Consider the following 20,543-nt stretch of genomic DNA (forward strand, 5'->3'; position numbering starts at 1 on the left):
CTATGGGCTGTGTGTTTGATTTGCTGGTTGTTGTGTGCGAGTTGTCTCAGTCGGGGTGGATGGCTTGGGGTTAGTGGAATGTGTGGCAGTGTGTTTTCTGGGGTTTCTAATGTTAAAATGAATGGTGGGTTGGCATGGCTTTGTGTTGGCGGCCAGACCTTTCTGCTTTGCTTCTGAATGGTGGTTCACTACTGGTCTCTTTTACTTTTTCTGGTTCTTACTGTTTTTTCCTTGAGAGTTTTGGTCTTGTTTGCATTGAATTTTGTATTGCTGCTCTGACACCCTTTGTTGATTTTGTATTCTGTTGTTCATGCCATCGACCATTTTCAAGAAACACATTTTTTTTTTTTAAAAAAAGCACATGATGGGTAGGATTATTATAACTTTAAGGTATAGCATTTGTGGTGTTGAATTATATTTTTAATTTTGTTACCTTTATTCTATATAGGTTAGAATTGGCTGGGTAACAGGTGGAGGGTGTTGAGGGAGATAGGTAGGTGGATCTATATGTGCAATGTGAGCTTAGGGGTGGGTGGGATGATGGGAGGGCCTAGTCTCCACAGCCACACTGTGAACTCAGTCTATCTCGAGAGATCTTATAGAGAAGGTAGCCTATACTTTAACAAGGGTCATTTTTCAGAAGTAAGTGTCCCTGTAGAGAGTCGGAAGCCTCGAGGGAGGAGAGTGGATTTCCAGGTAGAAATAGCTGGGTTTATATGAGATCAAGAAAGTTGTAGAATGGGTTTGGGATATTGTTCTAGGAATAAGTCAGATTGCCTCAGTATAACGAAAGGGTTTTGACTCCAGGGTTAAAGAAGCAGAGGAGTCACCTGTTCTTCTCACTACAGAATCCAAAGCAACTGGAAAATATCATCTTCAGTTTAATGTTTTCTGTATTCTCTTTTTCCACCTGCTAGCTGCAGGAATCTTACTTGGATTTATCTAAGGAAATCAGAAAGGATTTAGTTGCACCAGCTTATATCTGTAACCATATTCAGTAGATTTAATCTAATTGAATGCTTAAAAGAAGGGAAAACCAATCCTTTTTTATGTGTGTGTTTTTTAAATTACAGATACAAATTGCTTCACATTTTGGAGTTCGATCCAAATCGAAGAATGATGAGTGTAATTGTGGAGAGTCCCTCAGGTAAACTGTCATATCTTGTACAATTAAGCTTAAGTTTTTATGCATTCTTTTAACGTGATTATCTCCCCCCTAGGAGAGAAGATCTTATTTACAAAAGGAGCTGAATCTGCAATCATTCCTAATAGCAAACATGGGGAAATAGACAAAATACGAATTCATATTGAAGAATTTGCTTTGGTAAATATAACCTTTCATGAACTATGAATATGGTCAAAGGTTGATCTGATAGCTCAGGACTTAAGCTGCATACTCCCCTACAAAAGGTCCTTGGTCTTCAGGGTCATCTGGGGCTGGGGATGCTAAGGGAGGGGAAGGGAAGGGGCAGAAAATGATGGACACTAACAGTGATACATGGTGGTTGAATTTGAAGCTGATACAGACTCCCAAAAGGCATCCTTATGCATGGTCCTGGCCTCAGGGTGTTTTCTACAATGACCACAGGGAAAATTCTCGGATAATTCAAATGAAGGCTTATGGCCCCCAAATCACAGCAGAATTAGTTCTGATTTTGCTGGAAGGAAAAATAGATGATGAACAACTGGGCCTCAAAAATTAAGCATTGTCAAATCTTTGTCTTCAAGTCCTAACCTGAGTGTATATAGAGATCTGTCTGTTATATTAGTAAAACGAAGCAATACGTGGAGAGAGAATTAAAATATTAAATATTTGTAGTTCAAATGTGGGGACAAAACCAATCTTATATATAAAATCTGTATTTAGTTTTGTTTTCTAAATTTGTACTTCCAAAATAGTGATTTACTCCCGGTCGGTGGACTGTAAGTCACTGACTTCTGATATTTTTCCTTGACAATGCCTGAGTGTGTTTCTGGGCTTATCAGATCAACTTTAGGGATCGTGTATCTCTCTGTTAAGTTGAGCAGGGGGCTACTGGGAGCAGAAACTCGGAGTTGCTAGGACATAGTGTGGAGGAGTAGCCTAATGGTTAATGCAGTGGCCTGACAGCCAAGGGAACTGGGTTTGATTCCCATTACACCTCTTTGTGACTTAACCCTCCAGATTCTCTAACTGGCGTCGGTAGGCACCCAAGCTCAGTAAAAAATGCCGTTTCGATGATGTTTTTAACTGAGTTTCAAGGCACCTAAAAAAATCTGTGCCGGAATCAGTTTAGGCCACCTAATGCTACTGTAGGTGAGGCTAACGCCAGAAGTGGCATTAGGCAGCATAGAGCGCATACAGAGGCACAATTCACGTCAATATAGGCGCCGGAAACATAGGCCTGGAAAACTCTGGCCTACCTTTGCCAGAGGCGCAGTTCTGTACCCACCGCCATCTCGTGATTAACACATGATCGGCAGCTGTCAACAACAGCACCGGTTTCAGAATCTGGGTCAAAATAAGTACAGTTGAACCTTGGTTTACGAGCATAATTTGTTCCAGAAGCATGCTCATAAACCAAATTGCTCGTATATCAAAGCAAGTTTCCCCATAGGAAACTCTCCCCTCCCCCTCCACGAGGCTACCGGCGCTGCTCCATTCTCCCCCCCCTTGAGGAATCCAACGCTGTTCCAACCCCCCCCCCCACGATCCAGCTTCCCCCTCCTCCACCGCGATCCTATTTTCCCCCCTCCCGAGCAGTCAATGACACCCTTTACCCGACTTGGCACCAGTGCCGGTGCCCGAAGATCCTCCCTCTTCTAGCGCAGCTGGGCGGTGCGTCGGAGATCCTCCTTCTTCTGGGCTGGACTGGCTTTGAGCATTTGCGCATGCTCAAAGCCAGTCCAGCCCAGACCAGAAGAAAGAGGATCTCCAACGCACCGCCCAGCCCAGGCTGCGCCAGAAGAGGGAGGATCTTCGGGCACAGGCACTGGTGCCAAGTCGGGTAAAGGGTGTCATTGACTGCTCGGGGGGGTGGGGGGGAAGTAGGATCGCGGTGGAAGGGGGGCAATGCGAGCGGGGGGGGATGCCGGATCGCTGGTGGGGATGCCGGATCGCCGGTTTACGAGGCACCAAGTTTGCGAATGTTTTGCTCGTCTTGCAAAACACTCACAAACTGGTGCACTCGTAAACCGAGGTACCACTGTACATATATATAATATGTAAACCGCGGTATATCAAGTTCCATCCCCTCCATTGGAAGCTCTTATTTCCTGAGCGCACCTTCATGCTCCATACATGTGGGAAAACTTTAGCGCATTTAGCTCTTAGGTTTTATAGGCTTACCTGGCAAGCCTCTACCTACTAACACGTTTTGAATTGAAAGTTAAATATCTAACCCTTAGTGCAGGGAGGTTAAGCAAAACACATCTTTAAAGACTGAGTCGGCAGTATCCCTTCTGATGTTTTTGTTTTTCATAGAAAGGGCTAAGAACTTTGTGCGTTGCCTCCAGAACGTTCTCCTCTAAGGAGTATCAGGAAATAGATGACTGTCTCCATAAAGCCAGGACTGCCTTACAGCAGCGAGAAGAAAAAGTTAGTGATACATTCAGGTTCATAGAGAGAGATTTTGTATTACTCGGAGCTACGGGAGTAGAAGACAGGTAAGCTGTAGCACTTTGATAGTTGTGATTCTTGGGTTGTTGTTTTTTTTTTCATATTTAAGCACTTAGCTCTCTCCTTTTTCTAAGGTGAATTAAATTCAGGTTTGTAGATATTTTCCTTGTTCCTGGTGGGCTCACAATCTAAGTCTGTTCTTGAGGCTTTTTGAGAATTAAATGGCTTGCATGCTCACAATGAGCCACAGTGGATTATGAATTAGACTCCCCTAGATGTCAGCCAGCTATTTTTTTTTTAATTTGAGTTTTATTAAGATATTTTTACAATTACAATAGCAAAAAGTGTTATATAACAGAAAAATTCAGAAACTCTAGAACTCCAGCCTTTCCACCTCCTGTCCCCGAAATACAGTAAGAATCAAGAACAATAACAAAACTTGCCTTGGTACTAGCTTACAAAAAAAACAACCTTTCTGTCTGCTCCCTCTTCCTATCCTCGAAATGCCATCAATTAAGAAGTCCCATTCAATTTATACCATAAAACAAAGGACTGCCACTTTGGTTATGATGGATGGCTGCGAATTTGCTAAGATAACATAACATAAAACTCACTTGTATACCGCAAATACCATTAAGTTCTATACGGTTCACAAAGACTAGTAATAGAAATGGATAGACATCCGATTTCTAACTTCCGAAGTTTTCCCTAAAGAGATACATTTTTAAGGCACGTCGAAATTGTTGATATGAAGTTGGGAATGTAAATATATAGGTTAAATCCGTAGTCTGATTTATAGCAGCCATTTGGTCCATTGTTATCACTTCCTCGCACTCTGATTAATAATGGAGAGATGGTCCATCAGCTTTTAGGGGGTAATTTTATAAAGTTATTTCTGCGCCTATTTGTAAAAATTCTTTGCCAGTAGACGTTTGGCCAGAGCACTCATCTATGAGCATAGATTTATAAAATATGGTAATCTATGTGTGATTAAAAATTAAAGGTGCAGATACAGTGACTGCAATGAGGACATAATCTCTTCTAACACTGATATTTTATGAAGGCCAGCAAGTGCTGACAATACATATCACCTTATAAAATAACACTCTTAAAGCATATTTTCAAATTTGACAGTTTAGCTCCAGCCCTTTTCATTATTTTTACATTGACCATTTTTGCTCTAAAATTCTAAGAACATTATTTTGGCTTGTGTTCATGCTAAACTGGTGAGACTGGACTCATTTGGAGCACTGGTCTTGACCTTGGGGCCGCTGCGTGAGCGGACTGCTGGGCAGGATGGACCATTGGTCTGACCCAGCAGCAGCAATTCTTAAGTTCTTATGTTATCATCTAGAATTTCATGTCTTACGTTTACCGCGCAACTCTTGCTTTGTCTCCTTGGAAGCTGTGCACAGATGAAAGCTCACAAACGTGCATATCTCCTCAGGCTTTTTTGTTAAATCCTTTTATTGGGGCTGAAATCTAATCATATGATTTGGCATCAATTTATAAAACCAAATCGAATCCCCATTTACAAGATCCAGACACCCAAACATATGTTCTGTATCTAAATTGAGAGCCTTAACATAAGAATAGCCTTACTGGGTCAGACCAATGGTCCATCAAGCCAGTAGCCCGTTCTCACAGAGGCCAATCCAGTTCACTAGTACCTGGCCAAAACCCAAAGAGTAGCAACTTTCCATACAGAATCTCAAAGAATAGCAACATTCCGGAATCCCAGAGAGTAGCAATATTCCATACAGAATCTCAAAGAATAGCAAGATTCCGGAATCCCAGAAAGTAGCAACATTCTATACAGAATCTCAAAGAATAGCAAGATTCCGGAATCCCAGAGAGTAGCAACATTCTATACAGAATCTCAAAGAATAGCAAGATTCCGGAATCCCAGAGAGTAGCAATATTCCATACAGAATCTCAAAGAATAGCAAGATTCCGGAATCCCAGAGAGTAGCAACATTCTATACAGAATCTCAAAGAATAGCAAGATTCCGGAATCCCAGAGAGTAGCAACATTCTATACAGAATCTCAAAGAATAGCAAGATTCCGGAATCCCAGAGAGTAGCAACATTCTATACAGAATCTCAAAGAATAGCAACATTCCGGAATCCCAGAGAGTAGCAATATTCCATACAGAATCTCAAAGAATAGCAAGATTCCGGAATCCCAGAGAGTAGCAACATTCTATACAGAATCTCAAAGAATAGCAAGATTCCGGAATCCCAGAGAGTAGCAATATTCTATACAGAATCTCAAAGAATAGCAAGATTCCGGAATCCCAGAGAGTAGCAACATTCTATACAGAATCTCAAAGAATAGCAAAATTCCAGAATCCCAGAGAGTAGCAACATTCTATACAGAATCTCAAAGAATAGCAAGATTCTGGAATCCCAGAGAGTAGCAACATTCTATACAGAATCTCAAAGAATAGCAACATTCCGGAATCCCAGAGAGTAGCAACATTCTATACAGAATCTCAAAGAATAGCAAGATTCCGGAATCCCAGAGAGTAGCAATATTCTATACAGAATCTCAAAGAATAGCAAGATTCCGGAATCCCAGAGAGTAGCAATATTCCATACAGAATCTCAAAGAATAGCAAGATTCCGGAATCCCAGAGAGTAGCAATATTCTATACAGAATCTCAAAGAATAGCAAGATTCCGGAATCCCAGAGAGTAGCAATATTCCATACAGAATCTCAAAGAATAGCAACATTCCGGAATCCCAGAGAGTAACAAGATTCTAGAATCCCAAGTACTAGTACCATTCCATGGTACCGATTCATGGCAAGCAGTGGCTTCCCTCATGTCTTAAGTTTCAAGTTTAATAAAGTTTTGATTAATCGCTTAATCATAATTCTAAGTGATGTGCATAATACTAAAATGACAAAATTTAGGGAACAGTACAACACATAACAAGAACTGAGTCTTGCAAAACTAATGACAAACTTGACAAACCCATAAACACAGGGAAAGAGGGGAAAAGAACTATAAGTTATTTGATAGTAAGTAAGACATTCAAGGGAATACACGAGGGGAGGAGAAGTCAGTATACTTTGGATTTTTCCTCCAGGAACTTGTCCAAACCTTTCTTAAAACCAGCTACGCTATCCGCTCTTACCACAATCTCTGTCAATGTGTTCCAGAGCTTAACTATTCAAATTTCCTCCTATTGGTTTTAAAAGTATTTCCCTGTAACTTTACATTGAGTGTCCCCTAGTCTTTGTCATTTTTGACGGAATGAAAAATCGATCCACTTGTACCCGTTCTGCTCCACTCAGGATTTTGTAGACTTCAATCATATCTCCCCTCAGCCGTCTCTTTTCCAAGCTGAAGAGCCCTAACCGTTTTAGCCTTTCAATGAGCCGTAACATTTTTATCAGTTTTATTCATTGCATCACCAGTGAATTTAATTAAATGAAAGCTGAGTTGCCTTTTCTGTGTCTCATGTTCTGGCTCTGCCGGAATAGTCTCTGTATTATTGGGCTTACGACACATCTAATGCTCAGCTTTGCAATTAATCTCTCTCTCTCTTCTCATCACAGTCTTTCAATACAAAGTTGCTGTCATGTCCACATTTTTCTGTTCCCACTCTTTAAAAGCTACAGTATATATCAGAAATAGAATTCAGATTTATGAGTCTAATATTTTTAGGATACTTGATATGAATTGTGCAATATGAAAATGAAGTGATTAGTTTATTACTGTTTACATCTTACCAAACAGGATATTTGTCTGGAGTTTAATTGCACAATGGTGAGATTGTATTTATTTGATTTCAAAAGGACTTTAGGGGGAGAGTGTGGTGCAGTGGTTAAAGCTACAGCCTCAGCACCCTGGGGTTGTGGGTTCAAACCCACGCTGTACCTTGTGACTCTGGGCAATTCACTTAATCCCCCCCATTGCCCCAGGTACACTAGATAGATTGTGAGCCCACCAGGACAGACAGGGAAAAATGCTTGAGTACCTGAATAAATTCATGTAAACTGTTCTGACCTACCCTGAATAGTGTGAAAAGCTTCAGCCTCTGATAACCAGAACTGGTACTGTGACATCATAATGCCTCATTCCACCAATAAGAGCCAACCTCATCAGTGATGTCACAATGGCTTGATTGTCCTAGACTTGGCTCACTTTTACTACTTTTGATTTCTAGAGTGGTGCAGTGGTTAAAGCTATAGCCTCAGCCTGAGGTTGTGGGTTCAAACCCACACTACTCCTTGTGACCCTGGGCAAGTCACTTAATCCACCTCATTGCCCCAGGTACATTAGATAGATTGTGAGCCCACCAGGACAGACAGGGAAAAATGCTTGAGTACCTGAATAAATTCATGTAAACTGTTCTGAGCTCCCCTGAATAGTGTGAAAAGCTTCAGCCTCTGATAACCAGAACTGGTACTGTGACATCATAATGCCTCATTCCACCAATAAGAGCCAACCTCATCAGTGATGTCACAATGGTTTGATTGTCCTTTACTTGGCTCACTTTTGCGACATTTTGATTTCTAGAGTGGCCCAGTGGTTAAAGCTACAGCCTCAGCACCCTGAGGTTATGGACTCAAACCCACGCTGCTCCTTGTGACCCTGGGCAAGTCACTTAATCCCCCCATTGCCCCAGGTGCATTAGATAGATTGTGAGCCCACCAGGACAGACAGGGAAAAATGCTTGAGTACCTGAATAAATTCATGTAAACCATTCTGAGCTCCCCTGGAGATAGAAAATTGAATAAATAGTGTGAAAAGCTTCAGCCTCTGATAACCAGAACTGGTACTGTGACATCATAATGCCTCATTCCACCAATAAGAGCCAACCTCATCAGTGATGTCACAATGGCTTGATTGTCCTAGACTTGGCTCACTTTTACTACTTTTGATTTCTAGAGTGGTGCAGTGGTTAAAGCTATAGCCTCAGCCTGAGGTTGTGGGTTCAAACCCACGCTGCTCCTTGTGACCCTGGGCAAGTCACTTAATCCCTTCATTGCCCCAGGTACATTAGATAGATTGTGAGCCCACCGGGACAGACAGGGGAAAAATGGTTGAATACTTGAATAAATTAATGTAAACCGTTCTGAGCTCCCCTGGCAGAACGGTATAAAAAATTGAATAAATAGATAAATATTTGCATTTTAAAAAAATGCAGGTACTATGTCCAAAAAAAAAAAAGTTTTGTTAAGATTAGAGACCCCTACCTGGACACATGCATGTTAGAGCTACTTTGCTGGACTTTTTAAGTGATTTACCCTTGAGTGGGTATGAATATTTGGGCTAGGGGAGTTTGGGAGGGAGGGAGCAGAGGTTGGAGGAATTTGTTATGAGTAAAATGAAAATTACCTCTTTCTTGTAGTATAATATTGCTCATTAACATGTTTATGTGGTTTTTGTATTGTAACAGAGTTGTGCAACTTAATAAAAGATGTTTTTTCATAAAAAAAAACAAAAAAACACAGCAAAGAGACAAACATTATCCTGACCAAAAATCCTTTGGCAACTCATAGCAAGTGTTGCAATCATTAACATCAACAAACTGTGTCCTAACGGAATAAACCTGAAACAAAATGAATATTGGCGTTTTGATTATGTTGCAACTTTGTTATAAGTAAAATGATATAAAATTGTGATAGATTGAATTATAACTTTTGGTGGAATTCAGTTTGCCTTATATATAAGATGGAGCGTACATTTGCAACACAAAAAGGATATTACATTACATTACATTAGGGATTTCTATTCCGCCATTACCTTGCGGTTCAAGGCGGCTTACAAAAGATTTATAAAACGGGGTTACAATGTAGGGATCGAAGATACATTAGAGTGGTAGTTAGGTAATTTCGAGGTAAGGATAATTACAGTTTACAGTAAATTGTATACATGGAGGTAAGATTAGGTGAAGTTAGGGCTGATTTAGGAGTTTCTTAAAAAGTATTGTTTTTATTTCTTTTCTGAATGTCTTGTAGTCTGATGTGGTCATCAGTAGGTTGGAGATTCGGGTATCCATTTTTGCGGCTTGAGTGGCTAGGAGGCCATCGTGAAGTTTTGATCTTTTTACTTCATTGATCGGGAGAGGTATGAATGGGGAGTGCGCTTTTCTGTGTCTGAGTGTGGATGCTTGGTTGAGGCGGTTATTCAGGTAGGAAGGACTGTCTCCGTTTAGGGATTTAAATAGCATGCCGTAGAATTTGAATTGTATTCTTCCTTGGATTGGTAGCCAATGTGAGTTGATGTAAGCTTCTGTGATAAGTTCAAGAAGATTTGGGGACCATTAACAGATTTTTGTAATGATTGATATAATTTTCCCATGATAAGATAATGGTTAAAGGAGGGGAGGGAAGGGTGGGTTTTATTCTATTTATCATATAATATGTAATGTAATGTAATGTAATTTATTTCTTATATACCGCTACATCCGTTAGGTTCTAAGCGGTTTACAGAAAATATACATTAAGATTAGAAATAAGAAAGGTACTTGAAAAATTCCCTTACTGTCCCGAAGGCTCACAATCTAACTAAAGTACCTGGAGGGTAATAGAGAAGTGAAAAGTAGAGTTAGAGGAAAAATAAAAATAAAATAAACATTTTAACAAGACAGCATTGATCTAAATACTTTGGAAGGTAGAAGAGAGGAGAGAAAAGAATAGAAGCATGATGAAGTGATGAAGTGGAGCAAGTAAGTTTAGGAGGAGCGATTGACGTTTCCAGAAAGGGCTTCTTCAGGGAAGAGACTTGGCCGACAGTCCCAGGATGCCTATGTCTCCTCCCCTGAGATGTTCTCCCATCCATGCATTCCCTCCCAGACACACTGCCCGTGCCCCAGCCGCTCCAAGGAGGCTGCCCCAGATGAGGCCCACGGTGAATGCAGGATTCTCTCCTCTGCGGGAAAGCCGCCCGGAGCCGACAGTCGATCTTCTTAGCGGATTGCAGGGGGGGAATAGTTAACACTCTTGGTATAATATAAATAATATGTCATAATAGTTGTTATATTATATGCAACTAACAAAATAAGGGGAGGGAAAGGGATTCATAATTAAATAATAATTGATAAATCATTATATATTATATGATGTCTAAAATTATAATAAGGTCAATATAAGATATGTCATATATAAATATGTTATGAAGATATCAAGTGTATTTTTGAGATAATTGTATGAAAGGTTATAATACACTTGTTATATGAAAAAATCAATAAAAATGTTAAACATTAAAAATATGACCACACAGACAAAAAAAAAAAAAAAAAGTTAAATGAAAATCTAATTATATAATATGAAGTAGTAGCAGAGATTGTTCTCTTGTTTCAGGCTTCAAGACAAAGTTCAGGAAACAATAGAGGCCCTGAGACTGGCCGGTATCAAAGTTTGGGTCCTCACAGGAGACAAGCATGAGACAGCTGTCAGCGTGAGCTTGTCCTGTGGACATTTTCACAGGACCATGAATATCCTTGAACTTGTGCAGCAGAAAACGGACCATGAATGTGCAGAGAAGCTGAGGCAGCTTGTGCGGAGGTATAGAGCGGCTGCATTCATGCATCGAATGGGGGGTGTAATACCTATTGTATATATGAAATAGGAACAAAAGCAGGTGGCAGTCTGTGCACTGCCATGTACGAGGTCTAGATTTGACTCCTAGGCCCCAATTCTGCTCCTGGTTTCATATTCACAACCCAGAGGCTTGGGAGTCCCATCAGCACCAAAACCTGCCTCCTCAGCCCTCCCCTCCCCCCAGGAAAACACTAAAATAAACCCACATTCACCACACCTGAGTTTGCAGTTGACTAAGGGCTCCTTTGACTAAGCCGCGTCGGGGCTTTAACGCGCGGAATAGCGCGCACTAGACCTTAGCGCCAGCATTGAGCTGGCGTTAGTTCTAGCCACATAGCGCGGGTTTAGCATGCGCTAAAAATGCTAACGCAGCTTCGTAAAAGGAGCCCTAAAAAGAAACTGCTGTTGTATCAACTTTGAAGGCTCCTTTTACGAAGCGCTAGCGTTTTTAGCGCACGCACTGGAGGCGGTAGCCGCTAGCATGCGCGGCATTTTAGCGCACGCTATTTCGCGCGTTAAGGCCCTAACGCACCTTCGTAAAAGGAGCCCTGAGTGTCGTAATAGTGTGAGCAGTACATATTTATCAGTTTATCACTGCTGCTTTCTAGCGCAGACCTTTACTTGTTTCCATTAAATAGCAGAATCATGTGGAAGTTACGGCTTCTAATTAGTGCCTCTGTGGTTTTATTGTGAAGACGAATGCTGCATTTTCCCAGGTTATGATGTCACTGGGCTTTCCCTGTGTTCTGCAGAATCCAGGATGATCACGTCATCCAGCACGGGCTGGTAGTGGATGGGGTCAGTCTCTCGCTCGCACTCAGGGAACACGAGAAGCTCTTCATGGAAGTGTGTCGCAATTGTAGCGCTGTGCTCTGCTGTCGCATGGCGCCACTACAGAAGGCAAAGGTAAGAGCAGTAGCACAAAATATAATCTCCCATCAAAAGTGATGTCTGCTCATTGCAATATTTTTCCATTGAGAGTTTGTTTTTATTTCTTTAGGTAGGGTGGGAGGGAGGGGATTAATATTTTTATTTAGATGATTTGGAAAGATGTTCAAGTGTTGTATTGAAAGTACAGTGGTACCTCGGTTTACGAGTGCACCAGTTTGCGAGTGTTTTGCAAGACGAGCAAAACATTCGCAAACTTGGTGCCTCGTAAACCAAGCTTGCCTCGCTGTACGAGCGCCCCCCCCGGCGATCCGGCATCCCCCAACCCCCCGCTTGCATTGTCCCCCCTCCACCGCGATCCTACTTCTCCCCCCCCCCCCCCCCGAGCAGTCAATGACACCCTTTACCCGACTTGGCACCAGTGCCGGTGCCCGAAGATCCTCCCTCTTCTGGCGCGGCCTGGGCTGGGCGGTGCGTTGGAGATCCTCCTTCTTCTGATCTCGGCTGGGCTGGACTGGCTTTGAACATTTGCGCATGCTCAAAGCCTTCTGGTTTCGCTCTCAATCTCGGAGAGAGCAAGACCAAAAGGCTTTGAGCATGCGCAAATGCTCAAAGCCAGCCCAGCCCAGAAGAAGGAGGATCTCCGATACACCGCCCAACCGCGCCAGAAGAGGGAGGATCTTCGGGCACCGGCACTGGTGCCAAGTCGGGTAAAGGGTGTCATTGACTGCTCGGGAGGGGGGAAAGTAGGATCGCGGTGGAGGGGGGGCAATGCGAGCGGGGGGGGGGATGCCGGTTCGCAGGGGGGGGAAGCTGGATCGCGGGGAGGGGTTTGGAACAGCGTCGGATTCCTCAAGGGGGGGAGAATGGAGCAGCGCCGGTAGCCTCTTGGAGGGGGGGGGGGAGGAGGTGGAACCAATCAAAGCAGCTTCGTTTACGAGCATACTTCTGGAACGAATTATGCTCGTAAACCAAGGTTCCACTGTATAATGATTGTATTTCTGTACACTTATTGTCTGTTTGAAAATGATTCATGAATTTTAATTTCAGTAGGGTGGGGGGTGGGGATATTGGACATTGGTCCTCAACCTGGCAGCTTAGTTTTAACGCTAAAAAATGCAAGGTCATGCACCTTGGCAACAATAATCCATGCAGAACGTACACATTGAATGGAGAAACCTTGGCAAGGACTGAAGCAGAACGAGATTTGGGAGTAATCATTAGTGAAGACATGAAAACTGCCAATCAAGTGGAGAAGGCTTCATCCAAGGCCAGGCAAATGCTGGGTTGTATCTGGAGAAGCTTTGTTAGTCGGAAGTCCAATGTCATAATGCCATTGTACAGAACCATGGTGAGGCCTCATCTGGAGTACTGCGTACAGTTTTGGAGGCCACATTACCGTAAGGATGTGCTGAAGGTTGAGTCGGTTCAGCGAATGGCCACCAGGATGGTCTCAGGACTCAAAGATCTATCGTACGAAGAAAGGCTAAACAAATTGCGGCTATACTCTCTCGAAGAACAAAGGGAGAGGGGAGACATGATTGAGACGTTTAAGTATATCACTGGTCGTACTGAGGTAGAAGATGATATTTTCTTTCTGAGAGGACCTTCGGCCACAAGAGGGCACCCGCTGAAAATAAAGGGCGGGAGGTTTCATGGCGATACCAGGAAGTACTTCTTCACCAAAAGAGTGGTTGGTAATTGGAATGAGCTTCCAGCACAGGTTATCGAGGCCAGTAGTGTGCCAGATTTTAAGAACAGATGGGATGCTCATGTTGGATCTCTAAGAGGGAATGGGACATCAGAGTGTGATCTCTCACAGGGTAGTTAGGATGGTGGGTGGGTCAATAGAGTGGGCAGACTTGATGGGCCTTGGCCCTTTTCTGCCGTCACTTTTCTATGTTTCTATATACTTTTGTTCTTGATGATATGATTAAGATTTTCAAGTGTTACATTGAAATTTAATGGATATATTATTGTACACTTGTTTATGATTTAAAATGAATAAAGAATTTAAAAAAGAGCAGTCGCACAGGTCAGTTAGATCGCTTGTATGTTACCAAATGTCACTCTTCTTTTCCATATACAGTGGTACCTTGGATTACGAGCATAATCCGTTCCAGGATAATGCTCGTAATCCAAAATGCTCGTATATCAAAGCAAGTTTCCCCATAGGAAGTAAGGGAAACTTGCTTTGATATGTTTCCCCCCCCACCTTCCCCCCCCCCCACGAGAACCGGCATTGCTCCCCCCGAAGGCCCCCGCGAACCGGCACCCTCCCCCCCCCCCCCGTGATCCGGCACCCCCCGCCGCGACTTGAGGTCCCCCCAACCCACCCGAACCCTCTTCTTACTTTTCTGTAGCCTCCGCAGCGGCACCGGCATCAGCATGTCCTGTGCTTGGTGCCGGTGCCTGAAGATCTGCTTCCTGTGCTGGGCCTTGAGAGTTCACGTTCAACGTGAGCGTTCACGTTCGACGTGAACTCTCAGGCTTTGCACAGGAAGCAGATCTTCAGGCACCGGCACCATGCACAGGACATGCTGATGCCGGTGCCGCTGCGGAGGCTACAGAAAAGTAAGAAGAGGGTTCGGGTGGGTTGGGGGGACCTCAGGTCACGGCGGGGGGGTGCCCGATGGCAGCGGGGGGGCCCGATGGCGGCGGGGGGGTGCCGGATCGCGGGGGGGAGGGTGCCAGTTCGCAGGGGGGGCGCTCGCAAATCGAAGCGCGCTCGGTTTCCGAGGCGCCGATTTTGCGAATGTTTTGCTCGTCTTGCAAAACACTCGCAAACCGGTGCACTCGTAAACCGAGGTACCACTGTATTAAATTGGCTGCCATTGCTGACTTGGTTGCTGCAATTCTGAGGTCATCTACAAGGAGACGTACCAAAATGTCAGTCTGTTAGTACAGTCCGTCTTGTATTTTGAATGCTTTGCTTGTGCTTCAGGATTTTTGCTTCCACTATTTCTCTCTCCAGCTCAGTTAAAATATAGGGAGATGTTAAGAGAGCCTCAACAGTCTGAGCATCTTTATGTTGCAAACTGGAGTGCATTCACTTTTAAACCAAGCAGACTCTCATTTCATTTAGTGAAATAACATCGCAAGTTACTTTAAAGTGTGTATAATAATATTTAAAATGTATACAAAGGAAGCTACTTAGAAACGAGTGGCTCTAATCCTTTCAAAATCTAATTGAAGCCCTATTCTTCTGTAGGTGGTTCGACTGTTAAAGACGTCCCCTGAGAAACCTATCACATTAGCCATTGGTGATGGTGCTAATGATGTCAGCATGATACAGGAAGCTCATGTTGGCATAGGTAACTGACCTTTCCAAATGGTTTAACAGAAAGCAGCACTTTTTGTACCATGATTTGTTTCAGACCCATCACAATAATAGTTGGCTGTCGGATGATGTGATGCATCATTTCAAATTTACTTTGGCTATATATTTTTCTGGCTGATACTACTACAACTGGAATGCTGCATATTACAAAGTAGAGAATGAGACGGGGACAAATTTTTCCCCGCCCCTGTGGGAACTAATTTTTCCGTCTTGGCGAGTTCTTGTCCTCTCTGCCCTCATCTGCACAAGCCTCAAACATTTTAAAATCATAAGTGTTCGAGGCTTGTGCGGTTAAGGCAGAGCTTAAAGGAATGGGGCAGAGAAAGGATCAGCGACAAATCTCACGGGGATGGGACGGGGAAATTGAGTTCCCGCGGGGACGGGGAAAAATTTCTCCCCGTGTCATTCTCTATTCCGAAGTATGAGAGGTAGGAAATAGGCATTTTGACGTATTATGCATTGTGAAGAAATGCCCTTCTTGTATTTTAAAGGAAAGTTTGTAGTCTATAGCAGTGGTTGCCCACCCTGTCCTGGGGACCCCCCAGCCAATCGGGTTTTCAAGATATCCCTAATGAATATGCATGAGAGAGATTTGCATATAATGGAAGTGACAGGTATGCAAATCTCTCTCTTGCATATTCATTAGGGATATCTTGAAAACCCGACTGGCTGGGGGGTCCCCAGGACAGGGTTGAGAACCACTGGTCTCTAGGATCCTCTGCTTTAGTCATGACACGTTTTGCTAGATTCACCAATTCAGGATGTACTTTTAATTATAAATTTTTATACATTTTATAAGGTTTTTTTGGTCTGTAAAGCGGTGGTTCCCAACCCTGTCCTGGAGGAACACCAGGCCAATCGGGTTTTCAGGCTAGCCCTAATGAATATGCATGAAGCAAATTTGCATGCCTATCACTTCCATCATATGCAAATCTCTCTCATGCATATTCATTAGGGCAGTGGTTCCCAACCCTGTCCTGGAGGAACACCAGGCCAATCGGGTTTTCAGGCTAGCCCTAATGAATATGCATGAAGCAAATTTGCATGCCTATCACTTCCATCATATGCAAATCTCTCTCATGCATATTCATTAGGGCAGTGGTTCCCAACCCTGTCCTGGAGGAACACCAGGCCAATCGGGTTTTCAGGCTAGCCCTAATGAATATGCATGAAGCAAATTTGCATGCCTATCACTTCCATCATATGCAAATCTCTCTCATGCATATTCATTAGGGCAGTGGTTCCCAACCCTGTCCTGGAGGAACACCAGGCCAATCGGGTTTTCAGGCTAGCCCTAATGAATATGCATGAAGCAAATTTGCATGCCTATCACTTCCATCATATGCAAATCTCTCTCATGCATATTCATTAGGGCTAGCCTGAAAACCCGATTGGCCTGGTGTTCCTCCAGGACAGGGTTGGGAATCACTGTTGTAAAGTGTACAAGGCAAGAAACATTTATCATCATATATTCTGGCAAAAATAGAAACCATGGAAAAATCTTATCTAGAATATCAATAGTCCTATTAAAATGGCCTAAATTGGTTATTTATTTATTTAATTTATTTAAGTATTTATATATCACTTATAGCCTAAGTAATTTACATTACTACTACTACTACTCCTCATTTTTTATAGCACTGAAAGGCGTATTTGAGCATTTTCCCTTCTGTCCTTGTGAGCTCATACTCTCATGTACTTGGGGCAGTGGGGGATTAAGTGACTTACCCAGGGTCACAAGCAGCAGCATGAAATTTGAACCTACAACTAGAGAATGACACGGGGGACAAATTTTTCCCCCATCCTCACAGGAACTCAATTTCCCCATCCCATCCCCGCAAGCCCCTGTCCCTTCCCCCAATCCTATAATCTCTGCCTTAACCACACAAACCTCGAACACTTACGATTTTAAAGTGTTTGAGGCATGTGCAGATCAGGATGGAGCTTGAAGGAATGGGACGGGGACGGGATGGGAAAATGAGCTCCCACAGGGACGGGGGAAAATTTGTCCCCACAACCTCAGGGTGCTGAGACTGGCTTTAACCACTGCGTCACACACTCCCCACAGGTTAGGTGAGATACCTTAGGAAGATGCAAATTGTGAGCATATATATGAGAGGTTAATTTTGATATTTATATTAGGATGCCTACATACCCACGTTATGCTTCTATTCTATATACAGTGGTGCCTCACACAACGAACTTAATTGGTTCCAGGAGCAAGTTTGTTATGCGAAAAGTTCGTTATGTGAAACGCGTTTTCCCATAACAATACATGTTAAAAAAAATAATTCGTTCTGCAGCATAAAATATGCTAAGATGACATAAAAAAAGATAAATTTTTTGTTATTATGTTTATTTAGATACATCTAAAAACATAATTGTTTTTTAAAACAACACACATTTTTTAAATTTAAAGACAGACTAAGTAGAGTCTAATTTTACAGTGAGAGAGGGCAGAGTCTCAGCGGCAAAAACTGGGACTTACCTGTTCATTTTTTTTTTCTTGGCTTATTTTTGGTTGGCCCGGTGGTTTTCATGTTCTGTGGTGTTAGTTTTTTCTCTTTTTCGGTGCAGTAACATGGCAGCAGAGGTGGTTAAAAGTTGTTTCCGGTGTGGGAAGCGGCAAACACCATCGGGGTTATGCGCTGCAGGGTATGTGGACGCTTCGGGGGAAGATGTAGTCATGGCGCCGGTTGAGTTGGCATTTTCCCGCCCGAATGATGTGCATTCAGTTTCGCTGGCTCTCTCAGTGGATGCAGCCGCATCGGCGGTGCAGGACCCACAGCTGCTTGATACTGTGCTTCTTTCCCTGCTGACATCACTTTCTCTTCTCGGCAGGGTGTCGGCTGTAGCGCCAGTGCTTGTTTCAGCGATAAAGGCCGGTCAGAGGGCAGTTGTTTCTGCAAGGCAGATCTCTGCTCTACTGGCGGGGAAGCCTTGAGAGTAGCTCCGCCCCCCCCCAACGCATCAGCAGTAGGCGCCGGGCCCCTGCGAGCCGACGGTCCGCCACTGCACAGGGAGCCAGGCAGAGAGAGGGCAGTTAAGCGCGGTGCCTGCGCGGAAGGATGCAGCTCGGGCGACTTCGTTGTGTGAAACGAAGTTCGTTGTAGGAAGCAAGACATGAAGTTCGTTGTGCGCAGCGTTCGCTGTGCGAGGCGTTCGTTATGCGAGGCACCACTGTACAGTCAAACCGCGGTTTGTGAGTGTTTTGCATGATGAGGAAAACATTCTCGCAGATCTTGCCTTGCAAACCAAGCGTTGACTCAATTTGCGAGCCCCCACCCCCGAGGACCGGCCCACCCACCCAAACCCTTACCGCGATTGGGCACCGGCACGCAGCACCAACCCACAGGACGTGCCGGTGTCGAAGGAGCACTTCAGGTTTCTCCGAGAATCTCATTAAAATCTCAGAGAGAGCGAGAGCCAGAAGGCCTTGAGCATGTGCTGTAGCTTGGTGCTGCGTGCCAGTGCCCGATTGCGGTAAGGGTTTGGGTGGGCGGACGGGCGAGGGTGCGATGCCAATTCTCAGGGGTGGGGTGGAAGTGTGCCAGTGGCCTTGGGGGCAGGAGGGTCTTTTTGGGATGTGGTGGGGTGCAGTGGAAAAGCGACAGTAGCCTCGTGGGGGGGGGGGGGGGGTGTAGTCTCTTTGGGATGTGGAACAAATTGTCCACATTTCTACTAACTGCAATGGGGAAAGTTGCTTTGATATACAAGCACTTTGGTTTACGAGCATGCTTCTGTAATGAATTATGCTCACAAAGCAAGGTTCCACTGTATTACAAAATTAACAAATCAAATACCTATTTTAGGGCTCCTTTTACAAAGTCACACTAGAGGTTTCTGCCGCAGTCCAGCGAGGTAAATACTCTGACACATAAGAATTTTAGGAGTGTCTGAGCATTTACCCTCACCGGCCCACAGTAGATAGCTCTACCATGACTTTGTAAAAGCCGGCATTAGTCTGCTCGATGTAGTTGTCAGTGGAAGAGTATTGCAAAGAAGTTTTTGCTTATGATGATCCATTAAAAAATGTTTTTATGTTTGGAAGTGGTGGGGTTTGGTGTTTAGTTTTTTATATTATAAAGGCAACAGGGACATACGTGCCTTTTAGTGATGTGCTTTCACAGATTTACACCTGATCCAAGGCAGGTGGAGATGGACGCATGCAGTCTGTATGTGTAAGCATGTACATGACCTGCATCTTTATAATCAAACAAAAGTTGACAGTAAGTTGCTATGTTTATATAAGACATTTTCTGCATGTGGAATATGCTTTACATATTACCCCCAAATTATCTGCATACTTTAATTAACGTAGTTATATAACTGGATCATTGCTTGCCAGTTACTTTTCAGTATGTGCTTTTTATATTTGTTTTGTTTTGTTTTTACTGTAACGTGTAATTTTTTCTTGTCCCTTTGATTTTCTAGGAATCATGGGGAAGGAAGGGAGACAAGCTGTCAGAAATAGTGACTATGCAATAGCACGCTTTAAATTCCTTTCCAAGCTGCTTTTGGTTCATGGCCACTTTTACTACATTAGAATAGCAACTCTTGTACAGTACTTTTTTTATAAGGTATGTGAAAAGACTTTTGAGCATTTTTTAAAATAGCGTAAGAAACTATTTAGACAAAGGAAAGATTTTCTCATTACAAGGTTGAGTTTTTTTTAGGATTATATTTGTAGCCCATGGTGCCAGATCTTCCAGACTTGTTCTGATGGCCCCAGAGTCATGTTTTCAAGATCTCCACAATGAGTACATCTGACATCAGTTGGCAGATATTGAAAACTGTATATTCAAATGTAGCTCTTGCATATTCATTGTGGTTAGTTTGAGATCACCAGGTCAGTTTGGGAATCCCCGCTATCATCCGGTTCATAGACTTTATCTGAAATCTATTTGCTAGCTTATTGTCACAACAAAGCAAAGTGACAGCTATTTAAAGTGATCTCCACAGATTAGCCAAAACAAAACAGAAAATGGAGTTCCAAATATAGTCCAACCATGGGATAAGGGGGCTGTGCAGGAGGAGTGGTTGCAGCATGAGATAGAAATTGGGATGTCATAGAAACATAGAAAGATGACGGCAGAAAAAGGCTACAACCCATCAAGTCTGCCCACTCTATTGACCCACACCATTAAGTCTGAATGCTA

The 20,543-nt window shown here is 43.3% G+C and overlaps 1 protein-coding gene across 6 annotated transcripts in view; it reads left to right on the forward strand.

Annotated features, from left to right (window-relative positions):
- The window catches only part of ATP11B (ATPase phospholipid transporting 11B (putative)), a 136,360-nt gene that overhangs the window by 70,935 nt on the left and 44,882 nt on the right, over positions 1–20,543 (forward strand). For all 6 annotated transcript variants that reach the window (XM_033957957.1, XM_033957955.1, XM_033957954.1 and 3 more), the window contains exons 16-22: positions 1,074–1,147; positions 1,221–1,324; positions 3,464–3,645; positions 10,917–11,120; positions 11,909–12,062; positions 15,256–15,358; positions 19,819–19,964. In XM_033957957.1, coding sequence (XP_033813848.1) covers positions 1,074–1,147; positions 1,221–1,324; positions 3,464–3,645; positions 10,917–11,120; positions 11,909–12,062; positions 15,256–15,358; positions 19,819–19,964 — 967 coding nt within the window. The remainder of the gene's footprint in view (positions 1–1,073; positions 1,148–1,220; positions 1,325–3,463; positions 3,646–10,916; positions 11,121–11,908; positions 12,063–15,255; positions 15,359–19,818; positions 19,965–20,543) is intronic.

Source organism: Geotrypetes seraphini, chromosome 9, assembly GCF_902459505.1.
Source record: "Geotrypetes seraphini chromosome 9, aGeoSer1.1, whole genome shotgun sequence".
NCBI lineage: Eukaryota > Metazoa > Chordata > Amphibia > Gymnophiona > Dermophiidae > Geotrypetes > Geotrypetes seraphini.